This window comes from Triturus cristatus, chromosome 2_1 (assembly GCF_964204655.1).
Source record: "Triturus cristatus chromosome 2_1, aTriCri1.1, whole genome shotgun sequence".
NCBI classification, from domain to species: Eukaryota; Metazoa; Chordata; class Amphibia; order Caudata; family Salamandridae; genus Triturus; species Triturus cristatus.
Genome location: NC_140581.1, coordinates 865,566,770 through 865,583,404, shown reverse-complemented (window position 1 = coordinate 865,583,404; position 16,635 = coordinate 865,566,770). Strand labels below are relative to the sequence as shown.

General features: G+C 46.0%; 1 protein-coding gene across 3 annotated transcripts in view; it reads right to left on the bottom strand.

Annotated features, from left to right (window-relative positions):
- Positions 1 to 16,635, bottom strand: part of TJP2 (tight junction protein 2) — a 533,564-nt gene that overhangs the window by 433,826 nt on the left and 83,103 nt on the right. The window contains exon 1 of one of the 3 annotated variants that reach the window (XM_085632996.1): positions 5,899 to 6,229. The exons of the other annotated variants lie outside the window; for them this stretch is intronic. Coding sequence (XP_085489122.1) covers positions 5,899 to 5,940 — 42 coding nt within the window. The 5' untranslated portion in view covers positions 5,941 to 6,229. Of the gene's footprint in view, positions 1 to 5,898; positions 6,230 to 16,635 lie in introns of those variants that run through there. 3 annotated transcript variants of the gene reach the window in all.

Here is a 16,635-nt window from a genome sequence, read left to right as displayed (position 1 = left end):
TTTGGAAGTGATTCACTGTTGGCTCTGAAAGAGGCCAACTCCCATTCCATGGAATGTGTCAGATGGCATAGAGGAGGCAGAAAGTTAGTTCACGCCAGGAGGCGTGATCTTTACGGCATTCCACAGAGGTATATAGAGCATCTTTGCATGCTTTTCCGAGGCCATCACTGACAACCGCACCCGTCTGCCTCATGGATGTTACCACCTTCTAGCCAAATTCAAGAGACTGCACACACACCAGCACAGTAGCGTCAGTAGAAAAGTCAGTGACTGTCCAAATAGGGAGCAGGTGAGGAGTACATCGTTTGACTGTAGGCGGAAGGAGGATCAGAGATGACTATATGTACGAGCATGGGGTCAGCACCCTAGACCAAGAGGGATGATTTTGACCAGGGATGGAAGTAACCCATCCCCCAGGACCAGGATGACCACTCACTAAAGCTGCAGGGCCAAAACGTCAATGCCTCAAGCTTCCTCCAAACCTACCAAAATGCTTCCCCGTTTCACATCATCCAAAACCAGCCTCACAGCATTCACTGCAAACCAACAGACCCATAGAGTGCGCAAAGTAGACTTGCTAATGAAGGCACCCAGCTCCCCCTGGCAGTCGTTCTTGGGGATTCTCCGGAGGTGGATCAACATCCAAGGCAACTTCGCAAGTAGATCCTGAACCATCCTGATGCTCTGACCTCTTGTTCTCTCAGATTGAAGGACCTTGAAGGCTGATATTCAGGATCATGGGGGTTAGAATCACTGGAAGGACCTCCACCACAACCTGAGGTACCAACAGGGTGACGGACAGCTGACAAAAAAGGTATGCTATGCCATTCTGGCAGCTGCTTCTGCAGCACTCTCCCTCTGCAAACAAGGAAGCTAGACAAGATGCTGCAGTCTGACACGGATTTCTAAAAGGGCGGTCCCGGACAAAATCTTCAACTAGATCAGGATGAAATAGTGAAGGTGTCCCATGCTTTGCCAGTTACAACTGGAAAGTTAACTCAGGAACAGGATACTGATTAACATCAAAGCTACAATGAATAATTGACTGGAAGTGATTTCACATATGTGAACAGTAGGAGAGGTTGGAAGCATCAGTTAAGTTGAGGACTTCAGAATGAGGCATGAACCTATTTATTTGTTTTATTTACGATACTTGAAGAGAACAAGCCTATTAACAGGGCCATGGGGAGCTTCACACAATTCAATTACAATAGAACATCGTGCAACATTAACCTAACTTTCAACAGTATTCTAGGGGAGTCAAAACAGATGCTGACAATCAATTAGGTGGAAGTGAATTGCTATAGGAAATAGTCTAAAAATAGACTTTTTCAAGAGGTAAGATGTTTTTATAGGTTTCTTTTGGATTTTATTATCTGGTTCCAAAGTCTGGAGTCTAGGCAAGAAAAGGGCCTATCAAAGTTCCACTAAAGTGTTCTGTCCGAGTGTACGATAATATTAAGCTGGAACTCGACAGGAGCAAGGAAGGTTAAGGGTCTGGTTGATCAGCAGTAGATGAATTCTATTGGACTGTGCTTGCATTAGGAGGTGCAGAACAATCCCCTATCCAACTACAGGAAGGCAAGTGGTGCGGATTGTGTGAGCTGAGATGGCTTTGGCAATCTACTTGGGCAGCTTGGTTAAAGCGATTGGTTGTCCTGGGATCAAAGAGGTGAAAATATCCCAAATTAAGAGATTTCATTATGAAAAGGTGTAATGCCAGCCCTCCAGGTGTGGACAGATCACGGAGATGGAGGCGCTGTTTCAAGAAGGGCAACTGAGAACATTTGAGCAGTTGATGGAGTGGCACGACCTCCCCCAGGGGCAATTTCTGACACACAGACAGCTGCTGATGAGTAGCGACCGTTTCTGGCACGCGCGCAATGGGGAACCCCGACACATCCGGTGCTGCACGCGGTGCTGTGTATGGGAGCGGGCAGCCACCTCATAACCTGGCTTTATAAAGCGATCCGAGAGCTCACGGACACCACCCTGGACAAACTATGGGAGACGTGGGAAGACGACGCAGGCAGGGTATTCCATGATGCGGAGTGGCGCAAAGCCCTGGAGTCACCGAAAAAAGTGTCCAGAAACGCGCGCTTTAAAAATATTCAATTTAATATCCTACATCGGGCGTACCTCACCCCAGCCAAACTCCACCGGTTTTACCCCGATACACAATTCGAATGTCCCCGCTGCCACCAGGTAGACGCCGACTTCAAACATATGTTTTGGGTCTGCCCAACCATACAACGTTTCTGGGGCGGAATACACCAAGCCATTCAAGCCACGACCGAACTCCAGTCCACCCCCACGTGGGAGGAATGTGCACTGGGGATCGCCCCGAAGAGGAAATCCGCGAAGGTACAGCGGAAATTCACCTCCTTGGCCCTTCTCCTCGCGAAGCGAAACATCGCAATGCACTGGAGAGCCCCAGAAGGGCCATCTGGCCCGGCATGGGTGGGCGCGGTACTAAAGTGGGGAGCAGCGGAAGAGGAACTGCTGTGAGAAGGAGGCGGCGAAGGGCGCCCGCAAACATCCGATATCCATGGAGTGGGCACAACTCCTCATCCTGTTTAAGCAGGCAGCCATACCGGAGGACACCCCAGACACGACACAACCCACCCCCCGCACCCCAGCGATCCCCCCCGACCGCCCCGGATCGACGGAGGACACAAACAACCAATAGGGAAGACAACACACCCAGCGACGAAGGCGTGTGCGGGCCCAGCCCCCCCGGCCAGGCGTTAAGTGGCAACCCGACCACCCACCCCCTCCCCCCCTCCCTCCCCCTGGGGAGCCTTAAAGCACACCACATACACCTACCACCAACCCGTACATACTCTGTCATAGGAGCACCTCGTCCGCCGGCCTCGCGTCCCCCTCCCCCTTCCACACTTCACTCACTTCCTCCCTTCCTCCCATACCATACCCAGTTTACAGGCCCCCCCCCTGCCCCGGGGCCCTTCCCAAGCCACCTCGCAGGCTGTGATAGTCCCAGTTGGCAGTTTACTTATCGCTGTTCTAGTTACATGACATGATGGGGAATTTGAGGCAGGAGGGGACGCTACATAGACCAAGATGGGAAGATAAAGGTACCCCTGATCGAGACGGAAGACGTAGACACGACCAGGGTGTTAGACAGGGGGGCCAGATGGAACCAGCACAGGGGAAGACAGGTCTCTCGGGCCATCAAAGAAGGCCCGACGGCTAATGGACTACAGCTTCCACACACTATGACTTTCTCAATGGCCCAGGATGTTATGGTACAGTGACTCAGGTTCATAACTGTGAATGTTTCTTATGATGTACTATATGCAAAACCCTAACAAAAACATGTCAAAAAAAAAAAGAAAAGGTGTAATGCCAGAAGAGAGAGACCCAGACAGACTCATGGATGCCCAAAGGCAGAGGGTGGCCCAAGAGATAAGGGAACGTCAATGCACTCAGAAGGATTGACTGGCCAAGTAAGAAGTAACCCAGAAGAGCTCAGTGCATGGGAGGCCCAGCGCAGACTCGGCTTACCATAGAAAACCATCTGCATTAAACGAGGCAGGAGTCAAGGAAAAAAGTGAGGAAGACAAGTGGTTGTGGTGGGGATGTGGTGATGACGTCTGAGATGTCACGAGTACAGTCTCGGTGAGGTAGAATCTGTGAAGGACTGACTGCAGCTGTTTATATCCAATACTGTTGGAGGGGGTGACAAGAAGACTGTTGAGTGCTAGTCTTTCATGGATTTCGGAGTCATAAGAAAGGGTAAAACGTCTTACTGCAAAGACATCTACTAAGCAGTTAGTGGGAATAGAAGCCATCGTGAAGCAGGGAGGGGAGTTGCTAGCAAGAAGGAATCGCATGTAAGGAAAATGTAGTTGCAGGGGGAGTGATTTAATAGTGTAGGGTTAAAATATTTAGTTGGACGGAGGAAGCCTGGGCTAAGAAGAGGTCGAGTAGGACTTGTGACGTGACGGCTGTTAGAGGTCAGGGTAAGGAAGAGGGATACAAGGATAGGCGATGGCAAGCAGCAAGAATGGATAAGAATGCTCATGGTTAACTTTTTGAAGAGAATGAGGTTACAAAGTGATTGCTGGAAGCGGAGATTGTGTAAGGGACTGCATAAGGAGCATGTAGAGGGTCATAATAGCACAAATTGGTATGCAGAGAGATGAGATCAGAGTTTGGATAGCGGATTTGGTTCCTATTCCATTAAAGCTGTAGTGAAGGTGTTTAGTTGTGTATGTGCGTGTTGCAAAATCCGGGTACAAGGTTCAGCGAGTTTGAATTCAGCATACTCCAGTATGTAAAATACACAGACTGAAGCTACATCCTTTTAGCTTAGGAGGTAAAGTGAAGCAAGCTCCTGAAAAAAAGCACCTCAATTAAAATCAAGCTGCCACCACGTTTTGGGTCTTCAACTTCCTTTGGTTTCTGGTGCCTCTGTTGAATAGCATTCAAACAGCAAATGCAGCAAAGATTATGCATGCATTCATTAAAGGGGCTGTTCAGAAGCATAATGCAGACCCTTGCAGAGTAGGGGGGGGTGCGCAAACCTTCAGGGGACTCCCATTCAGCACGAAGCCATTGAATATTTGAGATATGGGTGACTGGGGGCTTCATGACATTCTACAGGCGGCGTGGGGGGGGGGGGTACCTTCCTTTCGTATAACTTTATTGGGGCTGCCGAATTATTATTTTTTTAAATCTTTTTTTAGGACAAGACATGAAAGCTCCTCATGTGGTTTCAAGATAAACGAGGCGGCAACGATTAGTTCTTTACACCCAATCACAAGGGCCTGTGGCATAACTGGGTCCACATGGGCAGTTCCTGCCCTGCTGCCCTTCACAGGGATATCATCACTATAAGTGTTATCTCTGACGCAAAAGTGTTCTCTGACGCAACTGTTCCCACAGGCAAGCAGCACTGCATTCAGTTAACTCTTCCTTTTAACTGGGAAACCGACTACTGTCACACTGATTAATGCTTCCTAATAAAAAAAATTAAAAATCTATTAATCGGAGCGCTCGTTTGCGCTTTTTTGAGGTACATATACGATCGTTAAATGGGGAGTCCTGGATAATGCTCACACATTTTGTCACATTTAAACTGCAGTTTTTACTAATATGCTGGCTCCGCTGGATGCATGTGCGGGCCACTCAGAGTGAATCAATAGCCATAACCAAAATTTGGTCAAATGGGTTTGAGAATTCAGATCAACAATATACCAAATAAGCAAAGTCTGAATCTAGAAACGGACAAAACACACGCACCCCGCACCCCCCCCACCCCCCCCCCCCCCGCCCTCCCTTCCTCAGAAGCTGGGTAGATGCCACATTCCGTGAGTTTGAAACATCCACACTGACTACTGTAAATAAACATCGAGGCGATATGTTTTCTTTCAGAAATACAGGTAATGGGCAGGAAATAAAGAGACGCAAGTTCGGCAAGCACTTACTCGGCTCTCAGCATAAAATGACAGGTTATAGGCGTTATTCTACACCAAAATAGCGCTCAATTAGATCGACCCGGTAAAGATAAAGGGTGCGGCCGTACTGCAGGTACACGACGGGTCAGTGCAAGGTTCCTTAAGTAATTATTTAAAAATACATGCACGCGAGCGTCGCCTTGTTAGACTACTACAGAAGGCAGGTGGGTGGTTCCAGCGAAGTTTGTCTGGAGCCGTCTCTTTCTGAATACTAGTTTTTCATCCCAGCTCAGAGACAACTGCACAGATCACTTGTCACACGAGCCGCTGCTCTGCGAAGTGACAGCGCTGCTCTGCGAAGTGACAGTCTGTCCTGCGCTGCAAGTTTCATGGCAGAGTGGGAACACTTGTTAGTATCACGCCGACTGACAGAGCCCCTCTCAACACCCCAACTTCACAAAAACAGGGCGATACCTACCTTGAGCAGTGGCCGGGGCCCTCCGCTTCTTCGGACCGGCATTTTGATGCCTCCCGGCGCGCTGTAGACAAACGAGAAGCCCGGGGCGGCGAGAGCTACCAGCGGGGACAGGCACTGGTCCGCCGGCTTCTTTCGCAGATCCCTCGGTCTGGCCGCATCGCCCCCCGGCGGCCCCTGACAGCTCCTGCCGGACAGCAACGAAGTTTCTCCTCAGCGGCCGCCTCCATCCACTATGGAAGGGGGAGCAGCTCTAACATCGAAGCGCCCTGCAGGCAGCGTCACCTGCTACCCCTAAGGGCACATGTAAGGCAACATATTACACCATGGTTACAAGCCAAGAAATGCCGAGTGTTAACAAAATGCTCGCGATGGGCGTGTTCTTGCAACGTTTTTCACCGGTACCCCCATTTGGGACAGTTGGTTCGTGCCAACCGTAGCCGCGATCACAGAGGAGTTTAGCATGCCCAAAGGCTAGTGTGACTTGGATAGCAGGACGTACTACTCTTTGTACACAATAAACCCTGCAGGGGACAGATCATAAGGGGCAATCCTCCCGACCGTGGGAATATTAGCACTTCCGTCTTAAAAAAATAAAAATGTTTACATATTAGTTCATAGAGATTCAAATCAAGAAGCAGGCGATTACAGTAGGTTTTTTTCCTCTTTGCCAGTAAATGACCTCGGATGGATATTTGCCTACACTTAAGAGCCTTCATTCAGGACACTTAATTATGGGGTGACTGATATTTAGACAGTTTCAGAGACAACAAAAGGAGACAAGAAAAATACGACACCACTGAACGAGAATCAAATGGAAAAAACATGCACTGGCAAAGCCAGTAGGTCTAACTTGCATTTTGAGTCCTAACTAAATCATTAAAAAGCCCGCTACAGTGAAAGCACAAAACAGAATAAATTATTACTTGCTGTATACAGTGCATCAATGAGGCAGACACATTAATGTCTTATTCATTCAGTGTTCTGTGGGATGGAAACTAGTCCCTCAAATGTTGCAATGCAAGCACTACATATGAGGCGGAATGAGGCATAAAACCGTCAATGGCATGAGATGAAAGAATTGTAGCATCATCTCTGGGTGGAGCTAACGCCCACTACGTTTTAAATCATTGCAGCAACACGTCCATATTTAAAAACCAATGGCAACATGGTGTTTATATGCAGAATGAATTGCAAATACTACCCCATATGCTGAAATATCCTTGTATCTAGAGATTTTCTACAAGGAAAATAGCCGTTTAGGACACTAACATCATAGATCAAACAATGTAACGAGAAGGGGTAGGCGTCCTAGCTCAAACAGGCATCACCTCCATGCTGCATCATTGCATGTGCAAATTAAAGGCACGGCTCACTATTGTATCACAGCAGTTATGCCTTTTTTAAACTCTCCCAAATATACGTAGGCGAAGCAGAGGGCATTTTCCAAACCATGTATTATTCAAAAAATGAACAACGCAATCTATTTTACAAGAACAGAATTACTCAGACAGCACGCCCGCAGCATTTTCTCACTGGACAATGTTCTGTTACAAAATCCTTCGCTGAAATTAAGTAGTTGGTAACGGTACGTATTTAAAGGTACAGCCAACTCTCAAAAACGTGAATGTCAAATTAAAAAACATTCATAATTGACAATTCTAAAATGTCTTTGGCAAAATATAATTCCACAAACTTAAAGAAGTGGTCAGATAGGAGCTCGTTAGCAACTCAATGTAAAAAAAAAAAAAAACACTTCCTTGAGGGCCGATGTACTAACACTCATTCACAACCAGTATCAGCGAATTGCTCACCAACTGGTTTGTAAGTGTGGATATGCAATTTGCGATGGGACCACATTGCAAATTTTTAAATCTACAAAAATAAATTATTAGGCAGGTGGCAATTTGTTATTCCCCTTTGGTTGGCTGGAAATGCACAGATGGTGGCCTACAACAGGCAAATTACCTCTGTTCCTGCATTTTCAATCCCAGTTGCAGTAAAAACCATTGATCTATCACTGTGACTGAAATCAAAAGTGGATGTTTGTCATAACCCCTTCTAATTACCTTTCGGAATGAGGCGTAGAACCCATTTTGCGAGGGGAAAAGGCTTTCGAGACTCACAAACAGCGCTGGGTCTGGTAGCCAGCGGTAGAGCTCCTGGCCCTGATGGCGTACCGGCCGACTTGTTTCAAAATGACAGGGTCCTTTGGCTAGAGTATATACTTATACTAGTGAATGCAATTTCTAGTGGTGCACCGATTCCCACCTCCTGGAAGGGAGCCGAGATTTTGCCGATATATAAAAGAGGCGATCGTTCCTGTCCAGGCAATTGACCATTCAGTCTCATAGATGCCATCCCAAAAATGATAGCAAGAATGGTACTCAATAGAATATTAGACTGGATTGTTGATAAGGATATATTTTCTTCATTCCAGGCAGGATTTCGCTCCAATGTAAGCACGGTAGATCAGGTTTTTAGGTTTGTTTTAATATATTGGCGTGTTGTTGTGCTGGCTGGTGGTACTATTTATGCCGCCTTTGTGGATCTAAAATCCGCCTTTGAATTGGTGTCTCAAAATAAACTCTGAAGGGTTTGTAAGGATCTAGGTATGCCTGCAGAATTACTATCTGTTGTGATACAGCTGTACACAGAGAAATATGTATGTTGGAGTACTCAGGGTAATGCGACCAACCAATTCCCTGTATCCAAAAGGGTTCGGCAGGGGTGTGTTTTGGCACCAACATTGTTCTCATTATTAATGGAGTTGTAGTTTATTTCTCTACGTTCCCGACCGATGCACCATCCCTTGCAGGTGTAAGAACACCTATACTTATGTTTGCAGACGATACTCTCATTATCTCCAAAACCCAGAGTGGTCTGCAGAGGGCCTTGAGCAGGTTCGAGGGATTCTGCAGGGAACGTGGGTTGGAGATAAATGCTAGTAAAACCAAGTTTATTGTCCTTCACAAGCACCGGGTTATTAAGGAAAGGGTGTCATTAAACGGAGTACATCTAGATCAAACAGATGTCTTTAATTATCTGGGAATTACAATAGGGAATAAACTTAGTTGGAAGCCCCAGATAGAAACCATGGCCTTAAAGCATGGCCACCTTGCTGGTGCACTGTTGAAGGAACACAAGTCGTCAATGACCCAACCCATCTATCCACTACTTAAGATTTATAATACTAAGGTCATTACTTCTGTAACCTATGGCGCGGAGCTACGGGGTTTCGATGATCTGAAGCCACTAGCTATGGTTCAGAACAAAATTAAGTGGTTGCAAAGTATTAAAACAACGCTGATTGGTATGGGAGTTCGACATCTGTGGGATGACCCCAAGGGTCAACAATTCCCCTCAAAAAAAGAATTGAAAGGTCTATATTGGACCATGGTGGAGAGGAACAGTCTACTTACCCCAGAGTCCACTTCCCTGACAGGCACATTTTTAGAGTTTAAACCCCGCCCTCTCTATGAGCATTTTTGGGATACTATTACCAAACCTAGGGACAGACACCTAGATTTCCAATTACGGGTAGGTTTGTTACCTGTAAATGCATTCACATGTAAATGGCATATAGACAATGACTATGTGCAAGCTATGTTTAGAGGGCGAGGAGACGTATCCGCATATTTTATTTGTTTGCCCTGCGTATCGGGCACCACAGAGAAAATGGTTGCAACCACTATGTAGAAATATGGGTGTTAGGAGTAGCGCTATTGCCATGAGAATTTTATTAACCCATACAGAAGTACCGTGTGTAATAGCAGTTGCTAAATTCCTAAGTTGGATGTGGCTAATTCGTGAAAAAAAATGTCAAAGGTTAATAAGCCCATCAAAAACAACGGCTGTATAAGAAGATAGAAGATATAGGAATGGATAGGTTAACATTTTGTTGCCAACACCCTATGGCATAGATGGTGGGTTGTTCTCTGTAACATGCTGGCGATCTCCTTCCCTTTTATATATCCCGACCTAAAATATATTGCTGTATGAATTTGTATATATTTGCCATTTACTCATCCCGAATAATTATGCTTATTAATGATTGTACATCCTTAGGTTTTAAACTAATTAGTAGTACGGACCCTTATTGGAAATAGTTATGTCTTTTTTAACTAATATGAGTTTTAGTATTCTCTTAACAGAACAATGCACGTTTTTTATATATTTTATATCCAATCATGTTTGTCACACTCAATTGGCTGGGTTGAGTGCTTTTATTTGCAAATGTCTTTTATGATCTTAAGTGATCGAAATAAAGATTATATGACGAAATGGCTAACATACATAGAGTGTGTTTTGGGTCTGCCCCCTTCATTGACTTTCCTCGACCAGCTTCTTTCAGCTACTAGCTTGCGACTTAGTCAGTCCCACCTTTGCAAGCTCAGCAGAGTATTCATTTCTCACCTAATGCTGTTGGCTGTTTGAGTGTAACCTTTCATGTTCATTCGAGGGCTTGCACTAAATTGCGTGAGTGTCTACTTCACAACTATCACCCTCTCTGTCTGCTGGTTCCCTGCTGTGTGTCTTGCTTTAAGGTGCAACGAGGGGAGGTGCAACGAGGGGAGGTGCGGTGCGGTGAGATGAGGCGCAACGAGGCGAGATGGGGCGCAACGAGGCGAGATGAGGCGCAACGAGGCGAGACGAGGCGCGACGAGACAAGGCGCGAAGAGAGGAGCCGCGAAGAGAGGAGCCGCGAAGAGAGGAGCCGCGAAGAGAGGAGCCGCGAAGAGAGGAGCCGCGAAGAGAGGAGGCGCGACGAGACGAGGTGCGACGAGAGGAGGTGCGGTGCGATGAGGAGCGAGGAGGAGCAACGAGAGGAGTCGTCGAGAGGACGGGCGATGAGGTGAGGTGCGATGAGGTAAGGTGCGATGAGGTAAGGTGCGATGAGGTGAGGTGCGATGAGGTGAGGTGCGATGAGGTGAGGTGCGATGAGGTGAGGTGCGATGAGGTGAGGTGCGATGAGGTGAGGTGCGATGAGGTGAGGTGCGATGAGGTGAGGTGCGATGAGGTGAGGTGCGATGAGGTGAGGTGCGATGAGGTGAGGTGCGATGAGGTGAGGTGCGATGAGGTGAGGTGCGATGACGTGAGGTGCGATGACGTGAGGTGCGATGACGTGAGGTGCGACGAGGTGAGGTGCGACGAGGTGAGGTGCGACGAGGTGAGGTGCGACGAGGTGAAGTGCGACGAGGTGAAGTGCGACGAGGTGTGGTGCGACGAGGTGTGGTGCGACGAGGTGTGGTGCGACGAGGTGTGGTGCGACGAGGTGTGGTGCGACGAGATGTGGTGCGACGAGACGAGGTGCGACGAGACGAGGTGCGACGAGACGAGGTGCGACGAGACGAGGTGCGACGAGACGAGGTGCGACGAGACGAGGTGCGACGAGACGAGGTGCGACGAGACGAGGTGCGACGAGACGAGGTGCGACGAGACGAGGTGCGATGAGTTGAGGTGCCCTGACATGAGGTGCGATGAGGGGAGGTGAGATGAGGTGCAATGCCATGAGGTGAGATGAGGTGCGAGGACATGAGGTGCGATGACATGAGGTGAGATGAGGTGCCCTGACATGAGGTGCCCTGACATGAGGTGCCCTGACATGAGGTGCGGTGCGATGAGGTGCGGTGCGATGAGGTGCGGTGCGATGAGGTGCGGTGCGATGAGGTGCGGTGCGATGAGGTGCGGTGCGATGAGGTGCGGTGCGATGAGGTGCGGTGCGATGCGATGAGGTGCGGTGCGGTGCGATGAGGTGCGGTGCGGTGCGATGAGGTGCGGTGCGATGAGGTGCGGTGCGATGAGGTGCGGTGCGATGAGGTGCGGTGCGATGAGGTGCAATGAAAGGAGGTGCAATGAAAGGAGGTGCAATGAAAGGAGGTGCAATGAGATGAGGTGCAATGAGATGAGGTGCAATGAGATGAGGTGCAATGAGATGAGGTGCAATGAGATGAGGTGCAATGAGATGAGGTGCAATGAGATGAGGTGCGATGAGATGAGGTGCGATGAGATGAGGTGCGATGAGATGAGGTGCGATGAGATGAGGTGCGATGAGATGAGGTGCAATGAGACGAGGTGCAATGAGACGAGGTGCAATGAGATGAGGTGCAATGAGATGAGGTGCAATGAGATGAGGTGCAATGAGATGAGGTGCATTTGCCATTAGCTCCAAACAACTTGAACATACAGGGCTCGACTCACACCTTACTACATCCAAAACAACATTTTTATTTTGGTTCATTTTAAGTCTGTTGGCTCACTCTAAAATAGTTAGAAAAACAAGAAAAGAAGGATAGATAAGGTGAGACAGAATGAGGTATACTAGAGATCTCTTGGAAATAAAAGGAGTGTCGTTTTGGTTGTGGCACAACAGCCTGCTGGGCTGTGCAAATATCTTATAGTGGGGATACAAGGGTCTGTTGAAGGATATGTAGGGACCTGTTGAAGGCTGCTTGAGGGTCTGGTATGTTACATCATTGTCCTGTTACCCGAACACTCTGAACTGAATCGTCTCAAAGCGCGGCTTCCAAGATGAGATCAAAGGTGTGTAAGGTGAAGACAAATGAAAGACCTAGGGTGTTAGAGTATCTAGAGGGATAATTAGGAGAGATAATATACATGGATTTGTGAAATGTCACCATTTTATCTGAAGAAGTAAGAATACATTCAAATTAGGAGAAGCTAGATCCTCAGTAACACTGACTAGAAAGACTAGACTGCCAACGGGGAAAGATGGCGGATCCATGGTGGCATGTTCAGCACCACAACTGGCACAGTTATGGGGATAGGCCACCAAGAGTCGAGCCAGATTAAACTGAATTAACACTGCTGCCTATGTGCGCATCTCCTAATCCACAAACTATCCCCGAGCCTAGTCCCACTCCAGGAGGCACAGCAAGTTTCGTTTCAATACCAAGCAAGCAGGATGTTTTACTCTTGGGCTGCTGCTCCAGGGTGTCATTGTGCACTGGTAGCAACTGGAGTTGCAACAGGAACTGTCGTGCAGTGGGGAGATGACCTTTTCCTTGTTGGAATTCACAGATAAGCCAGGGACTGCCTGGCACATCTCTCCCTCGCAGAAACAAGCATTTTAAATGCAATATGTCTCGCATGTAAGTGAGTTTGAGCTATTGACATTGCAAATAACAATGCCTTTTATTTTTGTTTTCGTTTTTAAAACATAAATAAAAGGCAGTGTCATTTACAATGTCAATAGCTTAAACTCGCATAAATGCGAGACCTATTGCATTGCAAATGTTTGTTTTTTAATTATTACTGAGCCTGAGACACGCTTAACTCCCTGCTGATGAGGCATCAAAGTGCTTTACGCTGTCAAGCACACTGCAAGTTTAGTAGTTAATCCATCAATTGTTGGGATTAGTTTCTGTTTTGTGCTCCCAAGGATAGCAATGCATCTAGTTTGTTTGTGGCAGATTAAATTAATGTGAGTTCAGTTTGATCGTTAGTGGGAGTATGTGAGTTCATGCAGACAGTACATAATAAACAACTCGACAAAACACAAAACTTAACATAAAGTACAACAAAACAAGAAACACAACAGGAAACCCAGGGGGGCAATGCCTAACAGCATACAAAGCAAAACACAAAAAATAGGCCATTAATAAACCTTCTGGGATGTTATTTCACAGTACGCATTTATGCCACTCCCGCTCGAGTTTTACTAGGCAGCGAGCAGTCACCCGCACGTTTTGTTGTAACAAAATGCGGTCATATTTTTAACTTCAATTACCACAGGGCACTGCCAGAGGATGGAACATGTCTGGTCAGACAAGCAGTGGGGGAGGGAAGACGCACTGAAGCCTTCCCGCTTGGGTCCAGGTGAAAATGTGCTGTCTAGGGGGCAAATCGCAGGTCATGCACAACGGCAACACTCACCCTACCCACTCTCCGCCCCCACCCATGCCTTAGGCCTCCGTACGCCTTAAAATGTGACCTGACTAAACCCACACTGTTAAAACCTAAGATTTGTACTGACACAATCAGAATGCTTCAGCCTGGAAACTGACACAGAATTCTCAGACATGGAATCGATAATGCTACAATCGTGGCACCCGCGCTTTACTTTAACATGGTTAAAGGTAAAGCGTAGGTTCCGCGATTGCTGCAAAATTTACTTTTACTTTAGTAAAATTTACTTTACTTTAGTTAAGCGCAGGTGCCGCGATTGTTGAAAAAGTAAACAAATAAAAAAAATCTATTTCTTTACTTTTTCAACAACCGTGGCACCCGCGCTTAACTAAAGTAAAGCACGGGTGCCGCGATTGTTGAAAAAGTAAACAAATAAAAAAAATCTATTTCTTTACTTTTTCAACAATCGCGGCACCTGCGTTTTACCTTTAACCATGTTAAAGTAAAGCGCGGGTGCCGCGATTGTAGCAAAAGTAAACAAACAGAAAAAATTTGATTTCTTTACTTTTTCAACAATCGGGGCACCTGCGCTTTAGCTTAACATGGCTGAAGGTAAAGCGCATGTGCCGCCAAAGTGAAAAACAAAGTAAATAAATAAATTTAAAAAAGCATTAGGCAATAACGTGAAGCGCGAGCGGGGTTTGCCAAAGCAGTATGAGCACAAAAGAGTGCTTGCCCACTATTAAAGGAGGCAGTTTAACGCCGCAAGTGGGTGATCCATTCCGGATTGCCCGTCCCAAAAGGAGACCGGGTGGTAACAAGGAGGGACAAATAGCCTAATTTTCAATCGAAAGCCATGGTTTAGCATGGACGATGACGCAAGCCAATCAGAATGATGGGCGGGGCTTAAACTCCACTTCTGAAATTTCCTTGATTACAATAAGCCTCGCAGAGCGAGCAGCGCACTGCAACGCAGGTCTGCGAGACCTAAAAAATGGATTCATTCTTGCAATCTTACACAGTGGTGGAACATTTCAATGGAAAATAGAGTCCCTGACCTCAAACCGAGGGGAGGAGAAAAGTACAGAAATCATTCTCTTGAAGTAAGAGTGTATAACATCCAGCATTCTTCCCACTCCCCTTGTGACACATGGGAACCCTGGCCTCAAACGCCTTTATACTAAGGGACATCAGACAAAGGGACGTCCTGTCAGGCTTAAACATTCATCACACCACACCCCAAAAACATTATAGAAATGGGAGACACCAAAATTAAAACGGGGAGTACCTGAATTTGGGTGGAGCAAAGGAGACGCGTTGCGGTATGCTACTCAAAAAACACCTGGACGAAAGGTATACATAGCTTGCAGACCACAGATTGTTTCTCTGTTATGGAACGGAGTAGGATTTTAAATCAGGAATACCCCAAGTCCTACATTATGAAGTTAATAGTGTAATTTATTTTAGTGGCAAAAACAAATATCGGGTATTTTTCTTACATTTCACATATTTGTGGACGCAGCAATTAAGCAAATGTGTGTGTACTACGTCACATTATTGTGTTTATAATACCGACTTTCGAAAAATATCAGCTCAACATAATCAGCTACCTCTATATTGTTAAATTAATGTGACATATAGAAGTATAGATTCCCCATTCTTAAGTCCACATGCATCTATTTACCTCAAGATGTATAGTGGTAGCTGATAATGTGGAGTAGATATTTTCACAGGTCGATATTAGGGCCATGACATCATGGAGTAACACCTAGTCTAGATTAATTTCTTTAAATTTATTTCACATTTTTGTTGAATGTAACCTATGCTATCAGGCACTTAATATTTAGGACAAAGTTGCACAATACACAAGTCTACTCCATGGTTTCCCCGCCATAATAGTTACCAATAAAGTTTGAAACAAGGTAAACATTTACATTTTTGTTGAAAATATGTACATGGTTGATAACAACAATGCATATATTCAAGAATTCAAGTAGCCTACATTAGAGTCATAAACCCGCTGGTACTGGATTTCCAATTAATGTGAGCATGCTTCCTAAACTTTGGAATCTCTTGTAGCATTCTGATCTCACATCTGTAAGATATTGAACCTCTAGAATTTACTTTATTTGCCACCCAGAGTAGCGCCCCCAAATGTATAGACTGAAAAGCGAGGGGTGCCACTTCAAAATGTGGCAGTGCAGCAAAGACAAGCTAGCAATGCTTTCAGAGGACCACACTGATCGATAGAGCTTTATGCTCATGAGATTAAGCAAACTGTTGCATCGAATACTTCAATCAAGGCGCAAGAGAACCTGGAAATGTCTGGAGCATGGACCGCTGGCCAGATTTCAGCCTTCCTCAACAAAGTCTGGTTAGTATGGACTAACTGTGCCATGGTATTAATATGGTCCAGCATGGACTGACTAAGTTATATCCTGTCCGCATTTTGCCACATTATGCATTAGAAGCCAGATTTCGTAACACATTGAACTTAAATCAGATATTCAACCATCAGTATTTTGCTTTTGACATATTCCATTTGCTGTATAAATAAGATCAATTTCTGTCCTGAAATTCGTGCACACACAATGCACAATTTTAGTACTGGTACTGTTCTTTTCATTTCTTAATTGGTTCTCTTTCACCAAACAAAACCCATGCAACTTTACAATGACACCTTATAAAATCAACTCTTAGAAAGTAATCTCAATCATGCGCATGTTTTACATAAAGTTGAATGATTAATGCTTAACGATCCATGACGTTAGAAATACTATTAGAATAAGATAATCATGGCTATAATCTAACATGACTTCAAAGGGCTGAAGCATAGGGGTGAATGCGTGGGATTTCAGGGCTCTAAACCAT